The 16,883-nt window shown below is 36.3% G+C and overlaps 1 protein-coding gene across 4 annotated transcripts in view; it reads right to left on the bottom strand.

The window, feature by feature from the left end:
* Nucleotides 1-16,883, bottom strand: part of GABPA (GA binding protein transcription factor subunit alpha) — a 35,144-nt gene that overhangs the window by 2,662 nt on the left and 15,599 nt on the right. For all 4 annotated transcript variants that reach the window (XM_007117917.3, XM_007117916.4, XM_055086223.1 and 1 more), the window contains exons 5-9: nt 15,055-15,300; nt 9,624-9,818; nt 5,800-5,853; nt 4,737-4,877; nt 4,300-4,492 (exon numbers count right to left, since the gene is read on the bottom strand). In XM_007117917.3, the coding sequence (XP_007117979.1) occupies nt 4,300-4,492; nt 4,737-4,877; nt 5,800-5,853; nt 9,624-9,818; nt 15,055-15,300 (829 nt within the window). The remainder of the gene's footprint in view (nt 1-4,299; nt 4,493-4,736; nt 4,878-5,799; nt 5,854-9,623; nt 9,819-15,054; nt 15,301-16,883) is intronic.

Here is a 16,883-nt window from a genome sequence, read left to right as displayed (position 1 = left end):
GGGAGAGGCCACAACAGTGAGAGGCCTGCGTACGGCAAAAAAAAAAAAAAAAAAAAAAAAAAAAGAAGAGGATACAGAAAAACATAAAAGAGGACATCATAAAGAAACAATGTTTCTAAACCTACACAGGTACATTTGGGGAAATCACTCTAGAAGTCTGGTTTACTGCTGTTTTCTATGGATATAAAAAAGAGTTGGATTTATACTTTCTTTGGAAAACAGACTTTATATACCCCTATGCACTGCCAATTCCAATAACAGGAAAAAAACGTAAGTCGAAACTTTTCTGGGCTGGCAGATTTTGGAGCCTTTATTTTAAAACTGCACTGCCCATTTGTGCCATTTGACAAAGAGCTGTTACAAAACAAACAACTATTTGCAAAAGTACCAGTGGTACAAACGATCACATTTAGCAGGATTTTATTATAAAAATCACTCAGTTTAACCAAAAATCCATTAATGAAAAGACTACATGCAGGAAATTATGTCATCTTTCCCTAATTCTAGAACAGCTAAAGTATAATGGTTATGTTCACTTTCCCAGTAAGAGATATAACACACTGAGCATAGTCTCCTGTCTCCTTTTTTGTCAATTACATTAATACAGAATTTAGATCTCAGCCCACAAACCACCAATGCTTGTCATCCAGTTAAAATGCTGTAGGCATTTCAATTCCTTAAGAAAATTTCTACATAATATGTAAGGCTATAACAAATAAGACACTTGGGAAAAAAGGAAAATGAAGAGGGAAAGTGGTTTTACATTTCTAAAACAAAACTGGAGTTGGTATAATCGTATGTTTCTTGGTAAGAGGTTATAAAACGTCATACACATACGTTCTCATTTAAATTAACACTTAATTTTACTTAATACTTCCTCCAATCTAGTAGATGAGTCATACGACCACATATAACAGCACTCACTGCATTTGTTTCCTCCCTAAAATGAAGAAAGTAGAAAGGTACACAATGCCTGTATTTTCATTCATTCATTCATTCATTCATTCATTCATTGCTGCATTGGGTCTTTGTTGCTGCGCACAGGCTTTCTTTTTAGTTGCAGCGAGCAGAGCTACTCTTCACTGCGGTGCGCAGGCCTCTCATTAAGGTGGCTTCCCTTGTTGCGGAGCACGGGGTCTACATGCGTGGGCTTCAGTAGTTGTGGCACATGGGCTCAGTAGTTGTGGCTCGCGGGCTCTACAGCACAGGCTCAGTAGTTGTGGCACACAGACTTAACTGCTCCGTGGCATGTGGGATCTTCCCGGACCAGGGACCCGTGTCCCGTGCAGTGGCAGGCGGATTCTTAACCACTGTGCCACCAGGGAAGCCTCGATGCCTGTATTTTCATGGATATAATTTCTTTTCTCCCCACCCCTTTTTTTTAACTTGTATTTTTAAAAACCTTTTAAATTGGGAAATATATTACACAAACAGAAAGGACACAAAAGCGAACAGCTCAGTGATTTATTACAAAGTGAACAGTCACCTGTTAACTATGACTCAGGTCAGGACACAGAACACTGTCAGCACCCTAGAGCTCCTCTGCGGCGCCTCCCCATCATCATCCCTCCCTTGCTCTAAAAGGTTACACAATCTTTGTTTCATGATAATAATTCCGCTGCTTCTTTTTATAGTCTTATCACCCAAACATGCATCCATAAATGCTGTAATTTAGTTTTGCTGTTTTTTTTTTAACTTTACTATATAAATCCAGTATATACTCTTTTGGGACTGGATTTTTTTCACTGAACATTATGTTTGTGACATTCACCCATATCAGTGCATTTTTAATGGATACATAGTATTCCCTTATATATTATAGTTAATTTATTCACTCTACTGTTGATAGATATTTGGGTGGTTTCTGGTTTGGGGATGTTATAAATAATGCTGCTATAAGCATGCATGTGAACATATATGCACATTTTTGTCTGGTACATCCTTAGAAGACAAACTGCTGGGTTATCAGTCACAGTTTACATTCCTACCAAAAGTGTAGAAGCATTCCCACTGCTCCGTATCCTCACTAACACTTGGTACAAGCAATTATTTTAATTTTAGCCACTCTGGGATGTGCACTGTACCATTTTATTGTAGTTTTAAACTACATTTCCCCGGGCTTCCCTGGTGGCGCAGGGGTTAAGAATCCGCCTGCCAATGCAGCGGACACGGGTTTAAGCCCTGGTCCGGGAAGATCCCACATGCCACGGAGCAACTAAGCCCGCGTGCCACAACTTACTGAAGCCCACACGCCTAGAGCCCGTGCTCCGCAACAAGAGAAGCCACCGCAACGAGAAGCCCATGCACCGCAACGAAGAGTGGCCCCTGCTAGCCACAACTAGAGAAAGCCCGCGCGCAGCAACAAAGACCCAACACAGCCAATAAATAAATAAATATAAATAAATAAATAAATAAAATATTGATTACTAATGAGGTTGTGCACCACTGCATATGTTCATTGGCTATTTGGACAATCTCTAGTCTAATGTGTCTGCTTAAGTTTCTTGCCCATTTTTCCTAATTTTCCTATGGATTTGTAAGAGTTCTTTAGATATTCCAGGTAACAGTCTTACATCAGATATGTGTGGCTTGACTTTCACCCTCCTAATGATGGTTTCTGATGACCGGAAGTTTTAAATTTAAATGTAGTCCAATTTATTGATCTTTTCCATTATGTTAGTGCTTTTGGCTCTGTTAATGTCTTTCCACATCTACTGAAGTCAAGTAGGTATTTCTAGATGCCTCCCTATTTTACTTTCACATTTAGAGCTACAAGCGACATAGAATTGATTTTCAGTATGCTATGAGGAAGGGGTCAATATGGATAGTCAACTGTCCCAGCACTACTGACTGAAAAGTAGGTCTTTTCCCCACTGCTATCTTTAAATCAAATGTTCCTATATTCTTGGTTCTATTCGGGTTATCTACTCTAATCCTTGGTCTATTTGTCTATCCTAAGCAAATAGCACACTGTCTTACTGTTGTTGTAGCTTTACAGTGAGTCTCAATATCCTGTAGAGCAAGTCTTCCCACTTTAATTAATCTTCTTCAGGTGTCCTGGTTATCGTGATACCTTATATTCCTATATAAATTTTACAATTATCTTGTCAAGTTCTATGAAAACATTTATTCAGGCGGTTACTGCATTGAAAGTTAGACCAATCTGGGGAGAAGTGACATCTTAATTATTAATTCTAATAATTCATCTGTAGTTTTGAGGGGACTTGTATGTACACAATCACAATCACATCAACTGTCAAAAGTGATCATACACAAAGGATCTTTAGATAGTTGGCAAAGTGTTTGAGACTGAATAAGTGATAAGTACATTGAAAATAAAGCACTGTAGTAACTTATGTATGCTAAGGAAAACAAATGGTCATTCTGGAAAAGAAAAATAATCATGACAAACTACGTAATAGTACTTACATGCCATGATCCTGTAACAATGAATACTGATCTAACCAACACTTCCACATAATTATATAATTACACTTGGATGAAGGGATGGGGAGGGTGTGTGTGTTAATGATGAGAGGTAAATTGTAATCTCTGTGTGAAATTCACAAACAATGCTCTAGTGAAACATGAAGTAGCAGTAAAAGCATGTTATTTAGGAATACAGAGGTAAACTGAAGAACTGCTTTACCAAATTCACTCTTCCAAAAATATAGACATAATTCCTATATATCCTACTTCTCAGATACTTACGTGCACATACTGAATTTCTATCACTGTAGTAAGCATAATTTATAACAGTAATTATGTCAAAAACTTTCATACCACTTATGAGAAATTATAAATAATTATTCTATTCCAACTCAACTGATGTAAAGTTTGGACATTCAGATTTAGGCATATTGTGGGGGAAAGAAAAACAGGGAAATGGGTTGACATTTTGCATCTAATTATAAAAACTGACAATATCTAAGTATTTGCTAGAATTTACACTCATTCAGTTCACCTATACCAAATGATAGCATCTCTGTTATGTAAATAACAGAAACCTCTAAGATTAGATATGTTGGTTTTAAACACAGTACATGCTTTTAAATCAGATAAAAACGAATAATCTTAGAATCATCTTTTAAAAAACTCTATGTACCTCAAATTATTACTAAAAATCTTTTTAAGAAGCAATTTTTAACATAAATGTAAAAAACTTTAGTTTCTTAATTTATATAAAGAAAACATTTTATAAACAAGTATTTTAACATCATTACATACAGTGTTTACACTAGAATAAGAAGGTATTTTTTAGAAAGGTTTGATACTTAAAGAAAAGTATTAAATTCTTACCTTAATGCACGACTAAGTTTCTCATAGTTCATTGTAGGTTTATTTTTACGTTGTCCCCATTTTTGTGCAACCAGTTCAGGCTGATTTAGCTTAAATTCTCCTTCATCTCCAACCCAAGAAATGCAGTCTCGAGCATCCTTGTCAGTAAGGAGTTCTAGCAAAAACTGCCACAGTTGGATTTGGCCATTGTTTCCTAAAAATTGACAAGAATGACAAATATTGACCACAATGCTATGGATTAACAGAGGGCAAAAGACAACACACAGGTCTTCTGGTGCATACCTCAGCCACACTAAAAACACAATTTTTTTTTTTACAAATGCTGTCTAAGTATCGCCAGAGAAACAGTCCATATTCACATTTTTATACTGTGAAATAAAACGAAATATACATAATTCGATAAATTTTATAAATACCAGATGATAATGTAAAAATACCTGTTCTGTTCCCAGGTGAACTTCTATCTTCTCCTGAAATCCTTGGAGCTCTTTGTACTTTAGCTGCCTTTGCACTACTATTTATAGCTTTAATGGCTGTTGGTGTAGCAGACTGCACTGACGCTGGAATAATTTGCACAGCTGCAAAGCAAGACAAGGAAAAAAAAATTTTTTCTCCTTCCAATACAAACAGTGAAAAAAATTACTGAAAGAAATAAAACGCAATTAGTTTAACTAATGCCCCTCTAATTACCTCAGCACAAGTTCAGAGGATAAGGTATAATGTCGGTATTACAGTTTGCGAATCTTAACATAGCGAATAAAAGTTGGTCTCATTTTGGAAAAACTTATTGATGCGATAAATCTAGTGATAAAATTATTTTAAAAATCTATTTTTTAAAATATTTGTTCATAAAAAATGGTTTATCAAATTTTGGAGAATGTGGACAAATGAGAATTCACATTCCACCGCTGATAAGAGTACAAACATAGCCCCTTTGAGAAAAACTTTGGTCTTACCTAGTAAGGTTGAAAGGGTAGAAACCCCATGATATTACAACCAGAGAATCTCACAAGCATTCTTACAATATTCATTCAATGATGTTCACAAAGTTTTTAAAATAATATATAGCAGTGACAATAAAATTGAGCTACATGTATCAACATGGGTCTCATAAATGTTAAACAAAAAAGCAAGTTACAAAAGGATATGCACAGTACATCACCATTTTTCCCCAAAAGTTTAGACGTGTCTACAACAATGCCCTAAAGTGTTTAAGGTTATGTAAGGTGGTTAAAAGATAAGATATGCATTGAATAATAAACATCAAGTTCAGGATAGTCATTTAAAATGGGATCTACAACAGGTAAACCTGATATATAAAGTTTTATCTCTTATGGTATACGCAGATGTTGGTTATACTTTATTATTTCTTTGTATATATAAAATACTTCATACGAAATTTAAAAATTAGTTTTTCTTTTTACTACCTTGCAGTACTAAATAAACAAAACATTTCTTATTGATAAATGGGCCACATATTATGGGCACATGAATACTCACGTTGATCAATTGTAACTATCTCATTCATCTGTTGTTCTTGGCTTGCCAATACATCTGAAGAACACACATAAAAATTTTTTGTTTTCACTTAAACCAGAAATGCAAACTCCAATCCAGTAAAATTCAACTTAAAAAAAACCAAAAAACAAAACTCCACAACTAAAACAAAAACCAAGCAAAAAAAGCAAAACATCAAACAACTGAAACTTATTGGCATAATAACCTAAAAAGATCCTTGATAGTCATTTTACAGGGAAAAGATATTTTTAAGAGAAGTAGCAGAAGGAAAGTTCCAAATTCTTTTCATGTTCAGAAAAGTAATTCAGAGAACCAGGGTTTTCTAAATGTAAATACCTATTCTAAATCTATTTATCTATGTTTTATGTAAAATAGGAAATCTTCAAGATCAGACCAAAGATGAGAATACACATCACAATGAAATTATTTAGATACACTTTCTTCATCAAAGAGGCTCTTTCTCTTCAAGATGATCTGAGAGAGTGTCATAATTTACTTATCTAACATCCATTTTTTAATAAAACGGCTTTAACTTTAGAATGCTTCTTCTTAAAGACAGCCAAATTTTCAGTGGAACTGTAGCTGTCCTCAGTGTCACAACTGAACTAAATAATTTAACATATCTACAAATACAGCTCTCGACATGAGTTACAGTGTAAAAGGTCCTAGTAACCCTTTGGAGAACCATTCATTACTCATCTGTTGCTATTCCCTACTTAAATGCTATTCTTTACCTCTCAGACAAGAGTTACACTTCCCAGTCTATATTCCTTAAGCTTATTTAGTGCCCATCATAGACTGGATGCTTCTCTCTTGAACTGAAATTGCACCTACCAGCAGTCGTCTGTGTACTGAGTGAGTCCTGGGGCCTGGGCTCCCAACGCAGTTCTACTTAGGATGCCATGCCAGGATCCAACTAAAGACACAGAGCTGGAGAGGACTGGGAAACTAAAAAGAGATCTGAATCCTACTTGTCAGATGGAAGCTTTCTTTGGGGGTCCTGAGTTTGGGAGTTTAAACAATTACATGGAACTAGCCTCAGATCTGGGTTCTGATCTTAGCACTCACTTACTGGTTGTGTGATTATGGTAAATTATTCAACCAACTTCACCACTGATTTCTTCATATTGAAATGAGATACCCCCACCTACCACTTTATGAGGTGGTTTTAAGGATTAAAGGAAAATATTTTTATGGAGCACAATGCCTGAAACATAGTTAACTTTTCAGTAAACTGAAGACACTATTCTTTTACCCACATTCCTAGTTCTGAGCATTCTCCCCAAGAACCACTGTCCCTCTTGAAGAAAAATGCATGCTTTATATTTGTGGTATATTTTCCCTCAAATTTTATAAAAGTAACTTGAAAAGGCAAAGTGCTATTGGAATGAAATTGTTCCATTCATGACTGTAAATGAACACAGTGCCCTAGACGAAAAAGAGGCAAAAGGGAGTCACCACCACACAGCACAGGCATTACTGACCTGTAAGATCAACTTCTCAGCCCTGATTTTCAGAGTGGAGTTTGATTTGTTTCCTGGGGAACTCTCAAGATAACAAGGCAGAACACAGAAAGAGAGGGGCTTTGGAAAGGCTGGTCCAAGACCATACAGGCACTCTAATTATCATATTCCTCTATAGCCCTCAAATCCTGGTCACACCTAAAGGAAGAAGAGCCCTAAGGGGCAAAGCTCTGAGCATATGGAGCCATTTTATGAAGAAACTTTGGACACTAAAGGTATAAGGCAATTCTTTTTTCTAAATAAGACCCTCAGCAAACTGAGAGCTTTGTGCCTTTGGTGACAGAAGACATATTCACACGAAGAAGGACATCATAGAGCTGGTACTACTGGAACATTTCCTAATTATCTTCCCCATGTATTGCAGGACTTCGAGATGAAGTTTCACCAGAAGGGAAGCTGCAGGAAGCTCGTGGCTCGGGCGGGATAACTAACACAAATATGTAAAGATGGAGCTCTATCTGTTCAGTACTGTGTCTCCTTGATAGATCACTGAGGAGAAGATAATAAATGCTGGGTTAATAAATGCCTTTCAGAAATATGCTGTAGACTTCACTCTACAGGAGGGGCCAGAGAACTAGACTGTGCCCAAAGGAGCCTGTTCTGAGAGGTAAGGCTTGTGAATTACGGAAAGTCTGCCAGAAATAGCCTTACACATCACCCTATCCACTCCCAGATTCTGAGAATTAGAGTCCCAAACCAGATGGGATTTCCTCACCAGGCAAAGAACCACGGCCAGATAAGCAAGGAATTCCCTAAGATACTCATCTAGGCTCTGGGGCTTTGTTACTTTTGAAAACAAAACAATTCGAGAGCAGAGCTCTTCTGAAGAAGACCCATTCTACTACTGACTGCAAGGAGATGGAAAGATGCACAAGATTTCTCTGCCCCCTGTACTAGGAAGAGTCTCCGAATGAGCTTTAACATTTGAGAAGCACTGGGAGAACCAGAGAGAAACAGCCAAAAAGTGCTGACCCGGGAGACAGAGTGAAAACCATGAATCTGAGAAAAACTAAACTGTAGTCTAAACACTGTCCTTGTTCTATTCTCGAGTCCCTACAAGAAAATGTTTCTGTAAACATAACTTACATGTTAAAAACCTGAAACAATTCAGAATTTACCTTACTCAGCTGAAAAGCTCTGCAGAGAAGAAAACCTGTGAAGCCAAGGATAAACTTTCAACCAGAACATTCAACTTATTTATCTAATAGGAACTTAAACTGGAAATAAACCCTGTAAATATAATGAATGTATTAAGTCTTTTAAATATTTTTTTCCTCCTGATAGTTAAGAGAACCAACACAAGAGAGATACTACCAATAAAAACAATGAAGGAAAGCTTCTCTACAAAGCTCATTTCTTATTCAACAGCAGATGAAAACCCTAAACATTAAATGACTGTGAAAAATCCCTCTACCAGATCTGTCCCATACTGGGTACACAGTAGGATGAAATGCTACCAGTTACATTTTCATCCATAACCATTATAAAACAAAGTCAGAGTGTCCTATTCACACATTCTGAAAACTATATGGGTTTCGCTAGCATTCCTGATTTATTTAACAGTGTCAGGGAATGGGTTACTGCTAAGATATTTTAACAGTCACTGAAATATAAGATGGATTAAAATTCAAGCAAAACAATTTACATCTATTTGAGCTCTTTTTGTTGGACAGCCATAATCATAATAATAATGTCAAGCAACACGGTAACACTATAACCAGTGGCTTCCAATTCAAGATGGTGGGTTGCATACTTACACTTCCCCTTTCTCCCTTAAGAGCCCATTCAATTAAAAGACATTTTAAAAGATTTAATCCCAATAATGAAGAGAATGAGAGGGAAGCCATCTGTGAACAAATAATCTTAAATTTCTAGAAGATGAGCATAAAGGACAGAACTGACTGATGAAACAGAAGTCAACAACTAGAATATATGAACAGAGCTTAATGCAGGGCATACAATCTTACTTCAGAACTTGGATTCTAGGGTTAGTCTGCCTGGGTTTGGATCCTGGCTCTGCCTCACCCTAGGCTCTATAACCTTGTAGGGGCTCTCTAAGCCTCAGATTCGTATCTGAAGAGATAAGGAAAGTAATGATCTGTGGCATTAGTACGAGATCAAATGAGATAATACACATAAAGCTCTCAGCACAGCCTTACACAATTAATAAATGTTAATCATTATTACTATTATCAATGAACAATTTAGATGAAAACAAAGTTATAAAGAAATAAAACTAAACTTAAGCTACAATGCAAATAGACAATAATTTCAATTTTATACATTTTCGAAGAAGTTCCAGATGACTCCAGAGAATTTCTCCCCGAGGAACCCGCTGAAAAAAATCTTCTTGGTTGAGACTACAGAGTTCTCTTCCGGAAATATTCAGCGTAGTGAGGTCTATATCGGTCATGCTGAATTCCTTCATTACCCAAACCACCCAATGCAGGACTTGGTCTGTGGACCACTGTATGGGATCTAAAGAGAAAAATATTACCATTGGCCTAGTTGCATCTTAGATATTATATAAATTAACAGTTAACTTGTCAACACACACACACACACAAACACACAGATAAAGTCCAGAAAGGTTTCTTTTTTTTTACAAGTAAGTGAAGTAAATAAACTCATTATATGAAATAAAAAAGATTCTTATGCTCTATTTTCTCCTCAGCTCCTTTTCAATTTCTTAATCTAAATTTTTGATGGATTCATTTATTTCTACAACAGTTAGTCTGGAATTTTACCAAGAAAAACCAAATGCAAAACTGCTCTCCAGTGGGCCAAATGGAAGAATAAAATACATGATTACCTTGTAGGAAATGGAGTAAATTAAACAAGTTTTTAAAAATTATTTTGTAGTAGTGTATGATTTGATGCACTGAAAAAATAAAACTTTAAGGGGTTTCTGGGGAGACGTATTCTCCAAAATATGAACATAATCTTTCCCAACTTTTATTTCTTGTAAAAAGCTAGTTGTTCCTGCACTTACCCTTATGGTGGCACTTACAATACAACACTCTAATTGCATGTCTACTCAGCTGTCTCCCCCATAAAACCTTGAGGTCTTAAATATAAGGACTGTGTCTTGTAAACCACTGAATCTTCAGAGCTTACCACAGCGCTTTGTGCGTACATTTGTTAAATCTATAAAAGGTGAATCCAAATAGTTTCATTTTCTTCATCATTTTTTACTACTGAATGAATTCACAAATAAAAAAGACGGCCAACATGTGTAAACAGTTCATGATTGTATCCCTGGCACGTAACAGAATTTCTACTCACAGAATTTTAATAAATCCTAGCTGAATTAATTTTGGTATAGGTATTTCTGCACGGAGAAGGTAATCTATCCAAATGGTATAGATTATATGCCCCCAAGATGCATGCTATTCAATAAGAAAATAAGTGAGGAAAAATAACACTTAGGTACTTATCAAGAGCCAATTTATAGTAAAAATGAATCAAACATAATACAGGATTGAAAGCCACAGAATTGATTTTTTATTTGATTTTTTTCACAAAGAAGTTAAGGAAGGAAGATTCTAAGATGGCAGCAAAGTTTAAAAATTTCTCTGAATGCACACATAAAACAAAACAAAACCCACCACTAAAAGCAACTAGAGAGCAAAACCAAAAATCCATGGACATTTACAATTAAACCAGGTGACAGGATATCCCCATGGAACCCAAAATACATGCAGGTGAAGACAAAGCAGTAACAGTCACAAGACCTGTATGGTATCAGCATTTGTGCAGAAGAAAGCAGAGGGAAGCAAAGGAACATCTCACTCTCCATCTTGAGCATGAGAAAAACTGAACACAGCCAGGAAGTATTCTTTGAAAGCACAGTTTTGCCCAACCCAATAGCAGAGGAATACAAAGGTCCATGGTCAGCTTTAAAGGGGATAGAGCAGTGAAGCACCTGTGAAATTTTCAAACTAGGCCAAGGATCACTTCCAGAAGAGAAGACCACAATAAGGAGAAACTGGTGGGAGTGGAACTGAAATTGAGTAGTATCGAAACACGAGGGAAAGGGAAAGGGAAAGGGAAAGAGGAGGTCCAGATAAAAGTGAAGTCAAGGAACAGACAGGAACTGAGAAAGCAAGAGGCTCTATTTTTTAATACTACTCAAAAATAACAAACAGAAGGAGTTCTGGGAAGTTAGAAAAGCTATCCTGAAACACACTTCAAAGTTCAAGTAAGCACATTTTATGTAAACATGAACCAAAAAGTATCAAGATCAAAAAGTTAGGGGAAAACAGTTAGTCCACCTTGTTTTCTTAAATAATATCAGGTCTTCTTGTTTAACATAACTAATTGCCATGCATGTTCTCCCTGCTTCTTTTCTCTAAGTCCTTAGTAAAATGACAGTAAAGAAACTTTTGGGGCTTCCCTGGTGGCGCAGTGGTTGCGCGTCCGCCTGCCGATGCAGGGGAACCGGGTTCGCAAAAAAAAAAAAAAAAAAAAAAAAGAAACTTCTGAAAGATGTAAACTCACAGGAACATGAGTGGGAAATGACAGAAATGGAAGCATCTCCCCACCACATAGGCACCAGGAACACTTTAGACCAGTCTACAAACCGAAGGGTGAGACCGTCTCCACCCACTCCACTTCCGTTTCCACTTCCAGAACGCAGCATTCACACACACACATCAACCCTAAATCCTCACCCCAACCTTCTACTCCTGACAGGTGTTTGGCCAATTTTCCAGAGAATTTGGGAGACCCAGAAAAAAGATCTATACATGCTGACACTTGAAAATCTTTTAATAAAATGACCAACACCCCATTTTACCAGCATAGTCAACAAACCCCTTCCAGACTTCAAACTAATTAGCTTTAAAGTTATTCACTCTTAATCATGAACAGATGGTCAAAAATAATCAGATATTTGAGAGACTAAAAGGAAACCACTAGACGACCAAAAATAAACAGAAAAACAGAACCCAGAAGAAGTAGAAATAATGCAATAACAAACTGCAAACAAACAAAAAATAATAATAAACCCCCACTTCACTGTAATCAACATAGAGAGGAGAGAAAACATGATATCTGTAATATAAGATCAGAATGCTATGGAAAGGAACAACCAAAATAAATAGCCCTTGTAAATTGAAAATAAAAATCAGGTTGCAATATAAAGACAAGAAAGGGACTTCCTTGGTGGCACAGTTGGTTAAGAATCCTCCTGCCAATGCAGGGGACACGGGTTCGAGCCCTGGTCCGGGAAGATCCCACATGCCGCAGAGCAACTAAGCCCGTGCGCCACAATTACTGAGCCCGCGAGCCACAACTAATTGAAGCCCAAGCGCCTAGAGCCTGTGCTCCGCCAACAAGAGAAGCCACTGCAATGAGAAGCCTGCGCACCGCAACAAAGAGTGGCCCCCACTCGCCGCAACTAGAGAAAAGCCCGCGCTCAGCAACGAAGACCCAACGCAGCCATAAATAAACAAATAATATATAATTTAAAAAAAAAGAAAGACAAGAAAATTTGGCAGAAAGTAGTACAAATAGATATGAAGATGAAAAATAAGGAAGAAAAAAGATGTGAGGATCAACCCAGGAGATTCGATAGGAGTTCTAGAAAAAGAACAGAGAAACACAGAAGGTTATTATCAAAATAATAATGAAGGAAAACTCCCCAGTACTGAAGGCTGAAATTGTCTAGATCAGCACTGTCCAACATAATTCAGGCCACTATGTAACTTTAAAATTTTCTAATGGCTACATTAAAAAGGTAAAGAAACAGATGAAATTCGTTTTGATAATAATTTTACTTAATACATCCAAATGTTTTCATTTCAACATGTAATCTAGGTAAAAAATTTATAAGATTTTACATTCTTTTCCTTTTGTACTGGGTGTTTTACTCTTACAGCATATCTCAATTCAGACCAGGCATATTTCAACTGCTCACATGGGACTGGTGACTATGGCACTGGGCAGCACAGGGCCAGACTGAGATGCTACACAAAAAACCCGAAATTGACAGCAAATGAAAAGATCCACACTGCCACGAGACTTGGTCTTAACAGCTTTCTTATTCTTTGAGGAATGGCTTAGGTCTCATCCTTCAAACTGGACTCTTTTATCTTGTTATGCTCCAGTGAATAACTCCTATCCTTGGTTCTTTAATCTTTCCTTCTCCCACTAGTTCCACACCATTTATCTACAAATACACTCAGGTCACCACCAACTCTTGAACCTTCAGTATTATTTATTTATTCCCCCAGAATTCTTCCCACCTGCCCCCCCAATTAATACTCAATTTTCTCCATTTCTACAATGTTTATTTAGTTCTTATAATTCAGCTTTGTCGCTCCAACTCAGCAGCTGCTTTTATCTAAATCTGCCAATGAGCCTCTAATGACCAAGTGTAATAGATATTACTCAGTCAGCATTCTTTGACTTTCTCAGCAGTGTCGAGACTTGTGACTATCTAAAACTCTTTCCCAATTTCATCAGCACTATATACAGTTCTTATTTTCCTTCTATTTGTTAAGCTTTCCATGTCTCCCCCGCCTTCCTGTTCCTCAATCCTAAATGTTGACAAGGTCCAGCATTATGTTCTCTTCCATTGTATCTCTCTCCGTCAGAGACTGCATCTACTTGTATGACTTTAACACAAATTCAATTTGACTGAGTCCCAGATAACATCTTTATCTCCAGTCCAAATTTTGTGCACCTGAAACTACTTTCTGGTGACCTCCAGTTGAACTTGTACTATTACTTGAAAATCAAGTACAATCAACACTTTCCCTTGAAAAATCTTTCCAATACCAGACTTTCCTACCTTCCCCACTAAGGTTTAGAAGGCATGGACTATCTTTCCTGTGCACTACTGAAAGCCCAGAATTTAACATGGTGCCTGGCTCAGGAAATATGTAATGAAGATGTAACCAATTCTTATATTATTATTGTCTAGTCACCCAAGCTTGAGAAGTTAGATCAATACTTGAATCTCCCCTCTCTACCCTCACACAATCCATCAATCAGTTGCTCAGTCCCATCACTATTTTTGATTCATCTCCTCCTTTCTCCTCCCACAGAAATCACCTGGTCTAGGCTAACCTAAATATTATCACCTAGTCACACCCAAACTACCTGCTCCAACTTATGCCATATACCACTGCCACATTCATTTTCAACTGTCACTTCCATCAATCAAAAACAGTTCTACAATGCTACAGAATACCTCCTTACCCAATGCATCTTCTCACTACTCACACATACTCCCACTTCTCAGGTTTGCACAAACATTTGCTGTCGGCAATGTCTAGCAGTTTCCTTGTCTATAATAAACTCTTTCCCAATTTTCCCCCAGACCACTATGATCCTTTTGAGATTCTAATAGTGTGTTTCTTTATACCAGTTATTGACAGCTTAAAAACATGTTACCTTTATAGCAATTATCTTTTTTCATTTATCTTCTCTCTCTTCAACTACACTGTGAATGCCCTAAGGGCAGATTTTTTTCTTTGTATCTTTGTATTCCCAGCACCCTCATATGTTACAGTCCAAAAAAACCAAAAACAAAGAAAATCAATATATTTCCTAAAAATTCTACATTTAAGATAGATAATTTACTCACCCTACTGTCTTGCATGTCAAGCTTAATTCTTATTATTCTACCTAACATAATTATTATGTCTTCCATGTCAAGCTTAATTCTTATTATTCTACCTAACATAATTATTACGTATTTTATTACCATAGGGTATCCCAAGACGTTCTTGCTCTTTCCTATAACCTTCCAGAGCAGCAGCCCATCTCGTCACTTGTTCTGAGGTTTCATCTGAAATGGTTGTAATATGTTTTGTGCCATCAAGAGTTATCACTTGAGCTTCCTCAACAAGATGTGCTTCTGCTTCGGCATGGTGGGCATCTGGATCAATAACTACTTCAACTGTTTCCGCAGGTTTAACAATTTCCAGGATGTTTAGCTTTGGTTCAATTCCTTACCAGTGATTGAAAAGAAAGTACATCTAAGTGAAAACACAAAAGTCTCTAACAAATTAAAATTTACTTTAGTTTTTATGTTCTCAAATGGCAGAGCAAGGCTCCATGTTAAATATTTTTAGCATTATGTCTAGAGAACTTAAACAGATTTCTATTAAATGATAAAAACAACAACAATTCAACAGAACTTTGATAGATTAGGTAACAGTATTGTACCAATATTAATTTCCTCATTTTGATAACTGAACTGTGGTCATGCAAAAGAATTTCTTGTTTTCAGAAAACACACTAACGTATTTAGAGATAGAAAGGAATAATGTCTACATCTCACTCTTAACCAGGTCAAAAAAATAACGTGGGGATGAGGGAGAGAGAGAATAAAGCAAACATAATAAAAGTTAACATTTGGGGAATCTGGGTGAAGGATATCCACGAATTCTTCTACTACACTTGCAACTCTTCTGTAAGTCTAAAATAATTTAAGAATACCACCACCACCATGCATATATACACACATGCATGCACGCAAGAACACACACACCCCACCTACAAACATTAGGAAAAAAAAGTACCACTATGGAATAGAAAATTAAAACTACAGTATGGAGAGTATAAATGAGTAGCTACTTATCCTCAGAAGTTGAAAAAATTAAAATTATTTACTGACTCCTTTTCTTTTTAGAAGACAAAATACATGTATTAAAAATGAACAGACACTAAGTTTGTTACATTAAATTCACATCATTAAATTCTGATTTTCATTTTCAGTTGAATGAAGAAAAACCCAAATACTTAAGATATTCAAAATAGAATAAACTAGCTCTTTATGAAATAATCTCCGATATTAATGTTAAAATAACAGCTCTAAAAAACTATCATACTACTTAACAGCTACTGTTTGCTCACTGATTCAGTTACAATCTATATCAAAAATTTAATCAAAGTGTATTTGAAAGAAAAAACAAAACTCAATTTCAATATTCTGAAGTTCAATCAGGAAAATCATTATTACAAGAAAATATACAGCTATCACTCATCAGGTGGTGTAAATAGAAGTCATTTCTTTCAAATATACATGAGGAAAAAAATTATAATTTTTGAAGAAGATTTTTCCTAAAAATTATCCCCTAATCCTCCATTCAAATTGCATCAAGTCAACTCTTCTTAAACACACCTGTACTGAGAGGTCACTAAACTTTTAAAGATAAAAAACAAAGATTGATTTTCTTTCCTATTCCCAACAATAGTAAATCCTGGGGAAATTAAGGATGGTAAGTAGTAATTACCATTTTCATAATGTGAAGAAAACTTTGGTTTGTGAAACATAATTGTAAGCAATACAATATGTTCAGAGATGAAAATTAGTCTAAAACTCTGGTTAGAAATCCCAAAAAGCCACATTTAAAAAAACTAAAATTCAACCCACCAAAAATGGTTTCCTAATTTTCTAACTTGTATATTTACACAGATTAGTAAAATACTGTGATGGATATGGCTGACTGGGTCACATCACATCCTTTGCAAATTCCTCTCTCTGTGCTTAACTGTAGAGACTATACATGTCCTTGCAGCTAGGGTTGT

Source organism: Physeter macrocephalus, chromosome 1, assembly GCF_002837175.3.
Source record: "Physeter macrocephalus isolate SW-GA chromosome 1, ASM283717v5, whole genome shotgun sequence".
In the NCBI taxonomy this organism is placed as follows: Eukaryota; Metazoa; Chordata; class Mammalia; order Artiodactyla; family Physeteridae; genus Physeter; species Physeter macrocephalus.
The sequence above is the reverse complement of the archived record's forward strand: the minus strand, read 5'-3'. Positions and strand labels throughout refer to the sequence as shown.